Below are 14,228 nucleotides of genomic sequence, written 5' to 3'. Positions count from 1 at the left end.
CTATTTAAACTCTTAATTATTACAAGTATCAATTTAAACTATGAACTTTCTTAGCTCCAATGTGTTTGATTTGAATACATTCATGAAAGTTCAAAGTTTAAATGAATACAATTATTAGTTTGGAGTTTAGATTAATAAAATTCAAAAGTTTAATGTTTAAATCGGTACAATTATTATTGTGTAATTATATTGAGCGGCAATTTTATGAATAATAATTAAGGCAATTTTATGAATAATAATTAAGTACATGACAATATTTTTAAAAAATTATAAATATAACAAAGTCTTTTGGTTATGAACTTCTATTGTTAATAAACTTTTATGGTTTAATATTTGCAACATAGTCATTTATACATTCGTTATTTTGAATCTAATTATTATATTCACAATTATACCTTCGTTATTTTGAATCTAATTATTATATTTACAACTATACTTCAATCACTTTTTCGATCAGAGATAGCAATTTCCCATCGCATTCTTATATAGTAGAATTTCTTCTCATAAAAAATTAAAACACTAATGTAATATTCACCCAAAAGCTTTGGCAGTGAAGTTAGAATTAGAAGAATGAGGGATTTTTTTTTTTTTTTTTTTTATTTGAGAACACTACAAGTGGATGGCCTCTTACTAAAATGGTTAAATTTAATGAATAAAAAGTTCATAACGACGAAAATATTTTGTAGATGAGGAATATTTATATACTTTATGTTATAACTAATTGTTTTTCCATGGGAGTTGTTAATACTTTGAATCATTAATTTATAGTGTGGTAAATTTCTAAAATGAACATATATATATGTATATAAAAGAACTCAAGTTTCATTTAGTAGCTAGAAGGAAAGAAAATTAGGCCCCCGGAAGAAAAAACAAAAGAAAGATTGAGAGAAAAGGGATGATTGAATTGGCCTAGTTTTCACCAGCAACAACTCATCATCAGGGCTTCCATGGAGGCGGAGGCGGTGGCGTCTTGGGACCGAGTGGCGGGATCCCAGAAAAGATAGTGTTCTTGTCAATGCCAAAGCCAGCAGTAGTAGTGAGGGAAACAAGAGCAGCAACAAGGCCAGCATTACCAGCCAGAGTTGGCTCAGTGTAGTTTGGATTAGTACGTACGTCACGAAACTTGTCGAATTGATCCGGACCACCAACCATGGCACCGGTGATGTTGTGGGGGTTGGGACCGGGGTTGTCTCGCCACTTGAATCCACCCTCGCACGAGTAGTATTTGTTGTCGCTAGGAATGGATGCACCTCGGTGATGCACTCGTCTCGGGAACTTGGTGCCATAGCCAACAACATAGCTCATGTTCAAAGGGTTATTGCCAAGAATGTAATCAATCTGTAGGTCGAATTCAAGCAGAGAGAAGTACTTAAATTAGAATGATAATGATGAGATAATGATGAGATAATGTGAGTGAGGAAAGATATAGAAAGGGGGAAAAAAAGAAAGAGTAATTAAGTAGAGAGTAGGGACCTGGGAGGTGGCAAAGTTGCGAATAAAAGTGGAAGGAATATAATTAGGGCCACAGTTGAAGCCAGGGACGCCAGTGGAGTTCAAATAATCAGCAAACAAATTTGCCAAAAATGCAGCATTTGCTATATATTGGAGATTCTGTCCTTGTTGCTGTCCTTTGTTCATAATCATCATTCCTCCTGAAAAGTTTAAATAACCAAAAAGAAGTCAAAGCTGGAAAGTATTAGAACATAAATGAAGTAAAAGTAAAAGTAGAAACAAGAAAACGAAAGAAGAGAGTTAGAGTGGAAGGGTACCTTGAGTCCAATTGTAGACACGAAATTGCTTGAGATAAGAACACATATTAAGCCCCGTAACCGTTTGGTACATACTCAACATCTCCTCATACGGATACCCTGGATTCAGCATCATCCTCACTCTCGTCAACAACACCATCGCCGCCGGTAGTTTGTTATTCCAGCTCGGAACACTCGAAACCGCCGTCACATTAAAAGCTCTTGCGTTCTTCGGTATTCCCGGCAACGTCGCCAGATACAAGTACGATGCGTTTCCCGTCGCGTAGTACAACCACGCCGCTCCCCACATGTACTCGTCGTAGTAGCCTGAGGAGTTGTAGGCGGCGGCGATGAACGCATTGTCGCGGCTGTAGCGGGACCGGCGACCGGAATCGCGAGCGAAGGCGAAGAGGGTCTCGGCGCCTTTGATTAGTTTGGCGGAGTAGAGAGGGTCGTCGCGGAAGACGATGGAGGCGGCGGAGAGAGCGGCGGACATCTCTCCGGCGAGATCAGGGCCTTGGAATGTGGTTTGTGTAGGTCGATTGTAGTCCATTTGCTCCGGCTTCTGCCAGCAGGTGGAATCGTCGGGGATTTGGGATCCATTTTGCGATCCTCCCACCTAATTGTTACGTCTTTCTTTCTTATTTGTTCATACTTATATAAAATCATCCTAAATTAAATATTTTTACCATTTCAATCAAGATTTTTTCATTTTAGTGCTCATCTATATATACACTTTTTATTTAGAGGTCAAAATTCATAAGTTCATATATTCCCTCTCCCATTAAATATTTTGGATTGGACAACATAGGGAATAAAGCTTATAACTTTGCTCCAACGAATTTCTTTCTTATGTTTTTGCTCATTTTTACATGCAGTAGGGTGAGACAGAAATAGGAAAAAGGTTTACCTGAGAGTAAATTTGAGTAATTTTGGTGGAGGAAGAGTTGAAAGTCAAGAGCAAATAATCAGTACCCCATTTGATGAGGTCTCTGAGGTGGTCATATTCATTAATAGACTTAAACTTGTGACTGTACTCAATCAAGCTCCAGCTCAACATAGTCATTGAATATGCCATTGGAAAATTGTATTTACTGTTCTCACCAGAATCATAGTATCCCCCAACAAGCCCTCCTTTTGCCAATGTCTCGTTCCCATCGTTTAGCCCTGAGTTCCCTCTCCATGTTATGTTGTTGCTCTTTCCAAGCCTCCCAGCTACATACCCAAAATACAAATTAATATATATAACACCTACTTTATTTGTTATTATAATTATAATTACTACAGCTCATTTTATCATTTGTTTCTACTCTAAATTTCAGACTGTTCTGAAATGCTTAATTATCTAATGTTAGATTGTCGGATTGAAGCTTTAGTTCTATTTGTCTAAAAACTGTGTGTGTGAGTGTATGACTATGAAGAACAATTATTGTATACCCATGTAAATAATATATATAATCTTGTTTAACTAAGTGTGTATATACTTTAGTTAACTTATGCACAGTTTAACTAAAAGGTTTTAATACTACTTTCCTTCTTTAAGTACTCTTTTAATTTAGCTATTTAATTTAGTCAAAATGTTATTTTAACTAAAATGGTACTTTTTCAAAATGTTAATTTTAAAGTACTCCGACCAATATTACCATTTCAAAATGTTATTCATTTTTGTCATTCTACTTCCCAAAAATAATAATAATAATAATAATAATAATAATAATAATGTTTCTATTTTGATTTCTTACCACTACAATTATATTATATTAAAATAAAAATAAAGCTCTTTAAAATAAAAGTATAAGCTCTTTTAACTTAAAATGTCACTTAATTATTTAAAATAAAAGTATAAACCTCTAAAAAAAACTTTCTAACCTTGATTTTAAATAATTCAAAACTAAAATTGTGTATATTTTTCAGATAAATAAGTTTATTATTATGATTGAAGACACCAAAAAAGGTCCAACTTCAAAACTTTGAAGACCAAATCACACAGATTCTTTTCCAGGTAAGAATTAAAAGAGTAATTTTTCAAATAATTAAAAGTATAAATTAGATTCAAAATAATTAAGTATACATCAATATTTTAGAAAAATATAAATATATTAAAATCAATCAAAGTTTATAAATGATAGAAGCCATTTATAAATATTTGTCTAGACTTTGTTATGATTGAAAATTTTAGAGACATTTTTAAAAATAGTAAAATAAATTAAAATATTTAAAAGTTTATAACAAAATTTTGGATTCTTTTTAAAATCTGTTGTAAGTTGTAAATATTTTGTAAAATCTGTTATTTTAAAAAAAAAATCTCAAAATTTTAATTATTATTTAAAAAGTTGTTTAATGTGATTTAATAAATGGAAAAAGAAAGAAGACAAATAGCATAATCCAATGAATTGGACCCACAAGGTGCTCACAAAATTCTCATATTTTGAATACACATTAAATACCCCAACAAAATTTACGTCAACGTTCTTGCAACCTCCCTTCCTCATGCGTGATTTCATTCAAAGCTTCTAAACCCTTTTCCCCCCATTATTGTTATCATTATCATCATCATCATCAATATTAATACCAACCTTCTTACAAAATTAATTAAACAAAATTGGTCTTGGCTATATAAATCAACAAATTTGGTTTTGCTTTTCCTACCATCTCACAGTCATTTTGACTAATAATTCATTTGTATTCATTAATTTTAATTAATAATTATTTTCCAGGAATTATTTGCTGTCTAAACCAATATTTGATCAAATAAGAAAACATTATATATTAACCTCTGTGGTTTAGAAAGTGATTTCAAAGAAGTGAATAGAATTAACATTTACCATATTTTGAAAATAAATAAATAAAAAGAAGTTAAATTAGTTAAATCAAATACATTTCAAATTGAGCATATAAGATTGTAGGTAGTTGGAAGCATTTTCTACGTAAAAAGATGGGATTGTTTTTGCATTCTAAAATTTGAAATTCTTTGTAACAAGACGGTGTGGAGTACCTTCTAATTCATAAACACTTGAAATTTTCAATAAATATGTTATTATATCTTTCATTTCATACGTAAAGTTGTTGGAAAATTCAAATGTGATTCTACCTAATAATATTTATAGTTCTTACCACATATTTGAAGATTTTTATTGATCATTTAATTTGATTATTATAATTTTAGGTTTTTGTAGTTTTGTTAGAATAGTTTTTTTGTTTTTTTTTTTAAAAAAAGAGAATTGTTTTAGAGGGAAACTTACATTTCTGAGCATTGAAGAAGAGGAGAGCTTTACGAAGAGCTTCGGAGTAGCGATCAGGCGGAAGTGGCGGAGGGTGGTGTCGCGGCCAAGTTTTAGCCACAATGATCGGCAATCCGATCACACAGAAAGCAATCAATATCGAAATCAAGCTCCACTTCAAAGCTTTCCTCGACACCATTACGCAACCTAGGTCAACGTATTTCTTCTTCTTCTTCCCATCCGGCGGACCTAGAAGCCAACTCCTCTGCGTCTCATCAAGCTCGTTCTGATTGAACGTTTGCGATTGTAGAGCCGCTCTATCCCAATCCTCCGCTGCCGTCCTCCGATCATGATCCTCACCTCCGCCGCCGTTGTTGTCGATCACTTCCAGTGGCCCTCCCCAGTGGTTTCCGCCCTGCATTTAGCGATTTCAATTTGTTTCTCTCTGTTTTCGCCTAATCTGATTTACTCTGTTTCTCTTCTCTCATCGGAGTGTTGTGAATACGGCGGCGATTTTGAGAGGATTGGATAAGACGGAGTCGGAGTCGGAGTCGGATTTTTTAGTCAATTTGTGGGAAAATGGCTTTCGTTTTCTATCTATCTATCTATATATATATAATGGGGAAACGCTTGAGTTTGAAACCGTCAATGGAGAAAGGCCGAATTTTTCCTTAGCTTTTATATAATTTTAAGTTTAAGAAAGTCTTTGTATTTTTAAAAGTGCCTTTAATTTCTTCTTTGTAATGTATATGTCTATCTGTCTAATCAAATAATATATATACATATGTATAATTTTATTAATATTAGGATGTTTGTATTTATATACAATATATACAATTTTAGTTCATATATTTTCAATAAAAACTAAACTTTTAGTGATAAAATTTTAATATTCATTAAAAGAGCATTGTGGTAAGTGATAACTTAGAATAAAATAGGACACAAGAGAAAGCCAATTGGATAAAATGAGGGGCAAGTGGGTTAAGAAAGAAAATAGAAACAAACTTTAAGAATCAACAAATTAAAGATGTGGGTTAATGAGGCCAAAGATGTCAAATCAAGTTTTTTGTGGACTATTTCTCTAAAACATTTCAAAATTTTAATCACATCTATTTTCAACAGTCTATTACAATATAACCAATTGTCTTGTACCATTAAATATAGAAGAAGAAAAAATTCAAAAAATACATAGAATAATAAACCTACAATATTAAAAATTGAAATTCAACAATTATTGGTGAGATAACCACGTAGTGGCAATGCCATCGGAGTATTTTGATGGCATTAGAGGTAAGTTTCATAATTTATGATCTGTATCCGTAGAGAGTAATTCATTCTAAAAGTTAGAAAACACAAATTCAAGAAAAAAACTCGGGCGCTCTCTCCTATGCACCTATATCTAATTGGTGCACTCAAATGTAGTCCAATAGAACGTTGTCATATGACATTTTTTTAAAAAAATAATTATTTTTTAATTACTTTTTTGTGTGGTAGAAAAATGAGAAACACAAGAAGATAGGTGGCACCTAATCCCGCCTTAAATTCAATATTTACCTTTAATTTCAATTCCATCAAGTTCAACCCTATATAAATTTATTATTGAACTTTCATGTTTGCATTTTTTTTTCTTCAAACTTTCAAAAGTTTATAAACATTCATAAATTTTTAAATGTGTGCAAGTTAGATTCTTGAACTTTTAGTTTTGGGTTAAATATATATAAATTGTTTTTTTATTAAATATAAATTTGAATTCCAATAACATCCTAAATTACTTCGATGTAATTTTTGTTATAGGAATAACATCATTAAAGAAGTTATAAAATATATAATATGGTATACTAAATAGAATCTGGGTCCAACAAATTTACGTGGTTTTCTTAAGACAATATTACTCACTCTAGTATTGTTTAAGTTTCATGAGTAATTGTCTTCTAGGACAGAATAGATGCAACACATCGTCCACAAGATCCAATAAACTATACTTTGTGAGAATGAACCGAACTTGAACAATTTTACATAATGGATAAATATTTTGTCAAAGAAAGTGCTTATGGAAAAAGTTTTATTAAGCAATTTGAATAAAGCATGTATTTATAGACTATTTGTGGTGATTCGAATTGTCACGTTTTTTCATCAAGTTGGTTATTTTAATTTATAAAAGATATGTTCATTTATGAAACAATAACGTAAACCTATATGAATGGTCACATACCATTTATCCTAACAATCTTCTTATAAAATGGTAAGTTGACAATTTCAGATAAAAAGATAAAAACGTTCAATATTTTCCAATGAAAAAATCTCAATGGGATAAGTAGTAAACACTTTGAACTTTTCCTAGTTAACATCAATCGAGTTTGCTTAGGTAACCAATGGAGTAGATGCCTTGAATTGTCAGTCGTTCTAAAGTAAACTAAGCAATTGAAGTCACAATTTTTCATTATGACAAAGTATATTCTCATTATTGTGTTCATTTTGACCTTGAACATTGCATAGTCTCATAACTGTTTTTGAGAGAGTGCCTTAAAATTCTCACAAAACCAACCCTTCACACTCATATAGATGATTATTCCTATAAAAAAGTATCATATATCCTATTTTCACAAATAATTATTAAATCATTTATATAAACCATTAAAAGCATAATAATGTTTACCCTAAACCATGTTTGCACTGTCTCATCTAGGGGTGTTCACGATTCAGTTTGAAGCTACAACCACATCGAACTACTCATTTGTGTCATACTGAATCACTTATGCATAAATATTAGAATCAAAATCAAAGTGCATAAATATTGTTATGGCTTTAGTCCTTGGATCTTGGGCCTTAGTGGCACTTAGTGCCATTGGGATGAAAGCTCCTGCTTTTAGTTCAGTTTTAGAATCAATTTAATTTTTCAAACCGAACCGAACCGCATAAGAAGCGGTTACAATTTAAATGAAACCAAACTGAAATGCATGCATTAGGTTTTGGTTCGGTTTCGATTCGATTGGCAGTTTGGTTCGATTTTCAACCACATTTTAACACCCCTAGCCTCATCATCCTTTAGAATTGGTAACTCATTGCTCACAAAGTTATCTAGAGGTCGGTTTGCTCATTGAACCTAAAACTTAGATGTCGGGTCAAGTTTGGTAATTGGATAATTTATTGTTTAGTAGCCTAAAAACGAAATAGTTAAAAAGGAAAAGGGTAGAGTGGAAGGGGGCATAGGGGATTGTTTCTCCAATGTATATATATATAAGGTGGAAGCAGGATGATGATTTGTTTTGTTATGTTCATAAGAAGATCTCTCTTTCACATCAACCTTTTCATTTCTTTTTCTTTTTCTTCTGCTACATTATAAAATTATAAAATTATTATATCTTATTTATTATATTAAGTTCTCTTATAATAACATAATAATAAATCATATATAATCCCATTCCCATGCCGTCTCACCTATTCTTTTATTCTTTTTTATTTCTCTAAATTCTACAAACATTAAATAATTGGAAAGTCAAAACCATAGAAAATATATCCGAATTTGTTTGGTTCAATCACCGAAAATAATAATAATCATTGTGACGTTCTCTTCTACAAGAATTGCATTCCAAATAAATTTTGATCCATTTCTATTCCTAACATTGATATCATAATATTAACATAATCTAAAAATATTTTTAAAAATAGTAAATTTGAAATTTCCTCTTAATTATATATATATATATATATATATATATATATATATATATATATATATTTATAGAGAGAGAGAGAAAAAAAAATGGAATTTGTAATGGGTAGGTTAGAGAGTTTGATGGGTTTACAATTCTTGGGTTTAGTTTTCTTTGACGACTATATTTTTAATGTGCAAGCTGTAGCCAGTTATGTATAATTCATGCAATTAAAAAGACACAACAATTTTCAAAATTATAATACAATATAATGAATCAACATATATATATAAATATTGTAATTCCATGTTCTTGACATCAATCATTTGACAGCCAATTAATCAAGTCCATGCAAGTGCTTTGAGAATGCATTTGGAATAACCATAGTTTTTAAATTTCGATCCAAACGTCTATGATTATATTAGAATGTGAGAAAATGTATGAAACACAAAAATTTCACTAATATAATTATAATATAAATAATAGAGGGAATTACTTATTTCAAAATAACAAATTTTTTATTTATTAATTTAATTTTTTTTAACTTTTAAGCTATGTCATTCTACACCTTGATTCATCATAGTAACCCATTGATAAACAAACTAATATATATACGTGATCTACTAATCACAAAATATGTTCAAAATACCGATATTAATTTACGAAGTTACTTTTTCAAGTTTTCAGATGTATTTTTAAAGATTAATTTTCTAAAATATATTAATTTGTCAAAATATTTACGTGTGTGGTTCACGTAACAAAAAGAAAATTTTCGTGAAACTAGTTATTTTTTAAAAAATGTTTCACGTTTGTCATTTCTTTTAAGGTCCTTTTCTCTTTCGTCCATTTTTTTCTTTTCATGGTCTCTTCATGTTGGGATACAATCAAATATATGTTCCAAATATAAAACTAAATTTAACAAACAATCTTGAAAAAAGTGGTTTAGATTTGATCGTAATGCCAAAAAAAATATATGTAGCCAAATCTAAATAATCAAATAGGATCTTTACAAAAAAAAGTAAAAATATTAGGAAAAAAATGATCGTAAGGTAAAGAATAGTCAAATCTAATTGATAGTTTTTCAAATATATTACACGTGTTGATGTCAATTGATTGAGTCATTTTTTGAATGGACTTTAGTTTTTCCATTTTCTAAATGATTGACAGTGTACATATTTTGTTGCTTTGTTATATTTTATGAAACACCCAATTTTAAAATTATTTCGCAAAGAAAGAAAAAGAAGTATTTTATGATAAGTAAAAGAGTTGTTACAAAACTAATTAATTTCTTTTGTATTCATATTTTCAACTTCTTACCTCACGAATCAACCCAAAAGCTTAAATTGATATAGGTGAAGTTGAATTTAATTGTATATCATCTACCACTCTCCTTTACTTATGGACTTGAAATATGAAGAAGGAAAGAGGATAAACAACAACACCTGAATTTAAACACAGGACGTCCTGAACTACATTGCGTTGATATCATATTAACTTAATCATCAATTAACTCAAAAGTTTAAGCTAATAGGTAGATAATGCAAATTTAATTGGACTTCATATCTAACAAACTTCCTATAGGTATACATTTTTTAAAACATAAAGGGGAAAGAAAAATGTTTGATATAGATTGATGGTAAAAGAATTAATTATTCGATCTTATTTCATCCATTAAATGTAAGTTGAGAAAAAGATTAACATTCAAAGTATATTTTAGAATATATTTTTTATTGTTCGACAAACACTCTTTTTTTAAAAAAAAAATGTAGTCTAAACATTTTTTATCAAAAAGTATTTAAATAAAAATTTAAAAAAATATTTTTTTCTTAAATCAATTTAAGTATATCCTTAATCTATTTTTGGTCAAGTTAATTACTTAAATCATATTGGTTATTTCTAACTCATACTTGTTTCCACCCAAATTTGGTACTCTTTAATCTTGATCATCCTTAAACATTTGAATTATTGTCAACAAAAATAAATAAATAAATTAAGACCTATTTTTTTTAAAATCCAACTTACTTTTCTAACGGATGTTAGAAAATGTTATTAACAAACAAACCATATCAATGACTATAGCACTATAGCATATCAACGACTAATTTGCTATAAGTTGTAAATATTTTGTAAAATCTACTATTTTTAAAAATTTTCCTAATAAAAAATCGAGGGCATTTGTTAATTAGTTATTACACTCAGAATTATAGAATTATAGTAACTGTGTTTGGTTTAAATTATTTTAGTTTAAGTGGTAATAGCATGTGTTTGAGATGCAAACTATTTTAGTTTAAGAAAATAATAATAAAAATAATAGTAAAAAATAAAAGAAATTATAAATATAAAATAGTAAAAAAAAAAAAAAAAGCAAATAATACATCTAATTCAGTAAAAAATTAGAGTTTAAAATAGGGTTGAAGGTAGCTAATTAAGGAGTTTTAAATAGTACTTATCAAAACAAAAAGTGATTATTACAATCTTAAAATAGTTTGCACCTAATCACCTTAAATAGTTATCAAACATGATTTTAGCTCGATCAATACCACAATTTTGAATAAACATTATCAAATTACGAACCAACCAAAGATGATTTTGAAGGTGAAAGCATATATATATATATAAAAGCCTTATTAATCTTCTCCTTCTTTCTCTCATCTTATGATGTCTCATTCACTTCTGCTTCATTTTCCTCTCATCATTCAAAGTTGTTGTCATAGTCCTTATTCTCACAATCTCACGTTTCTCTTCTAACAACGCACTACTTATATTTGTAACTACAACTATGAACTCTTCAGTTTCTTTGGTTCATAAATTTTCAAAATTCAACACTTTTTTCTTCTTTCTAAAATCGAATCAAATCAAACGATAATGCAATTAATTGATGTATTATTTCATCTCTAAAGTATTGTTAGTGTTATTAGAGATTTCTTTTGGCCATACATCCTTTGAAAATGATGATGTGTATAAATTAAGGATATTCCATACATAACAGTCCAAGCTAAAAGGCACCCCATCTCACACGCCATATATTCTTTATTACTTTCATTAAATAATTCATTACCATTGCATCTCCATGCATTAATATATTCATACTTGCATTCATTCTTATAATATTGTTTCAAAATATACATAATTCTTATCATATATCCTATTTCAAATTATTCTTTTGCATTCGTTAAATATTTTCATTTTAAAAGCATGTGTTATTTTTTCAATACAATTTCTATTTAAGGAATAAAATTGTTTTGTTAATTGGTTGAACTTAGAAAGTTGACAAAATATTAACCATACGATTCAAACGTGTTCTTGTTGAATCATATTCTAAAAAGAGAAGCATGTGCAACAAATAGTAAAATAACCTACTATATAAATGTGTATAAACTTCTTTACCCTTTTAAAGTCTTTTTCAATTGTAATTATTTCACGTTCTTGTTATAAAGGATGATCATGTCAAAAAGAATCACACTTGTTTTTATTGAGATTTTCTTGATTAGCTTTAACATCCTTATGATGACAGATGCTAGAAAATTCATTGATTACCGTTCTATAGTTGCAGGAGATGTTAGCCCTGGATGTAACCCAAAGCATCCTGAACTTTGTAAATTAACTCCAGCAAATCCATATGAAAGAGGTTGCAATAAAATCAATCGCTGTAGAGGAGGAAATATATATAATTGATCCTGGAGAAGAACTTGTTGAAAGGGATGCATCAATTACCCCTGCAACAATTGAATAATTGATATTATTCAATATTCATTTATATATTTTTTGTAAGAAGATTATTTATGTCTAGTTATTTGTTGAATGATTGTATAATTAAATACTTGGATGTGTGGACTCCCTTTTAGTGCACAATCTTGTTCTATATATAAATGAGGCCTGAAGAGAGCTTCAAAGTATTAAGATGGAGTGGTACACATGTGTAATCCCATTTTGAGTAATAGGAATTGCTAGTGTAAATAATCTATGATCGACTTGTTGTCGTACCAAGGAATAAAACTTGAACATTTCATTCCTCCTTACCTTTCGTTTGAAAGTACGGTATATCTAGATAAAAAAGAAGAAGTTCAACCCGGGGTCTATAATTTATGCAATACAAAAAAAATAAAAAAAAGTTAAGAATCATACATCCGTACATATCGTAAGTTAAAATAAATCTTATTGTCTTAATACATTCTAAGTGAAAGAAGACTAACACCCATGCAACGACACCCAAAAAATTGATACGTACAAGTATATTCATCGAGTTTAATACAATTTTAAATGGTCTAAATACTGAGTCTTGTCTGTTGAGAATGACCTAAGTAACCAATAGAAGGAATTGAGTTTTAGTTTCATGGGTTTAGGAAGTTTTAATTAAAAGAAAAATACGTGTTTATCGATATGATTTAGGATTCATATCAATAAACACACATGCAAAAAAAAAAAAAAAAACAAAAACAAAAACAAAGAAATGTTCTTTGTGATGAAGCCCTAGGTCGTTGTTAAAAAACTTGCATGATCCGTGATATGCATTACAAATTTCATTAGAAGATGATAGTGCGACTAAGTTGTCGGATAGTTTTAGGGTTATGCAATAAAAGGCTCAGACCCTACCTATGCATTACTAAATTCATAATGTTTTACGTTTGCCACAAGTTTTCCTCTTCTCACCCAAGTGTAAACAAAGATAGAGGTTTCTTGGTAAGTCCAGGGTCGAACTCATGGAATTACTATCCTACACGAATTCATCTCGTGTTCTAATTTTGCGTACAACCAACATATATAATCATATATATTACTTGTAAACATTTTAAATTGGTAAATGATCGAACAATTTAGAAACAGATTTTGAATGTTAATTTAAGAACGTACTAGACACAAAATTTAAAGTTTATGTTGAAACTTTTGTATGGTTGTGTTTCATTTAGTATCGTTCATCATTCTAACAATCAAAAGCCTCTCCCACTCAATCACACATTTCCTTTGGAAAGGGACTTAGTACCACCTGTTAGGAAACTTTTTAATAGTTTATGAGTATTTTTTAAACAAAACTTTAACAGTTTCCATTTAAAACTAAGAGTATTTTTTAACCACGTTTCAAAATTTTGTTATATATAATTGATATAATCTAAAATTTTAGTATCGTAGTTTGTAAATATTTTCACCGAACTTTAGTCATATGAAATATTTTTGTGAGTAAAAAGTAATCAAATGATCATCTTATATATCAAAATAAGCTTGGCTACCTATTATTGATTAATTTGACATGACTTCCATCTTTAGTCTTTTACTAAAAATAGTCCTAATCAATTTTTAGTTACTTTTTTAAATAATTAAATTGCTACCAATATTAGAACGTTTCTTTTTTTTTTTTAAATTAGAAAAGCAAGTTATATTTGAGGGCAAATTAAAATAATAATTCTTCTTGGGTAATATTGAAAATTACTTCAATTAATTATGTATGAAAATTTCATAAAAGATAAACCATATAAGCACCTAAGTAGGTGGATGCCAGGCAGCGCACAATGCCTTCACATGGAGTGAGTGCATTATTAGTATAACTAGATGATCGTCACTCCACTTTAGACACCGATTCTTATATCAATATTGATGGTAGGTTTAAAATT

The 14,228-nt window shown here is 29.6% G+C and overlaps 1 protein-coding gene across 1 annotated transcript; it reads right to left on the bottom strand.

The window, feature by feature from the left end:
* Window positions 1-738: 738 nt before the first annotated feature.
* LOC101212273 (endoglucanase 7) lies at window positions 739-5,590 on the bottom strand. Its single transcript, XM_004152792.3, has 5 exons — window positions 4,991-5,590; window positions 2,659-2,963; window positions 1,770-2,367; window positions 1,474-1,652; window positions 739-1,338 (listed from the first exon to the last, which is right to left on the bottom strand). Exons 1-5 carry the CDS (start codon window positions 5,388-5,390, stop codon window positions 937-939), a joined length of 1,884 nt encoding a protein of 627 aa, XP_004152840.1. The 5' UTR covers window positions 5,391-5,590; the 3' UTR covers window positions 739-936.
* Between the last annotated feature and the right edge of the window lie 8,638 nt (window positions 5,591-14,228).

Source organism: Cucumis sativus, chromosome 2 (genome assembly GCF_000004075.3).
Source record: "Cucumis sativus cultivar 9930 chromosome 2, Cucumber_9930_V3, whole genome shotgun sequence".
Lineage (NCBI taxonomy): Eukaryota > Viridiplantae > Streptophyta > Magnoliopsida > Cucurbitales > Cucurbitaceae > Cucumis > Cucumis sativus.
This window is presented reverse-complemented; position numbering and strand designations above follow the sequence as displayed.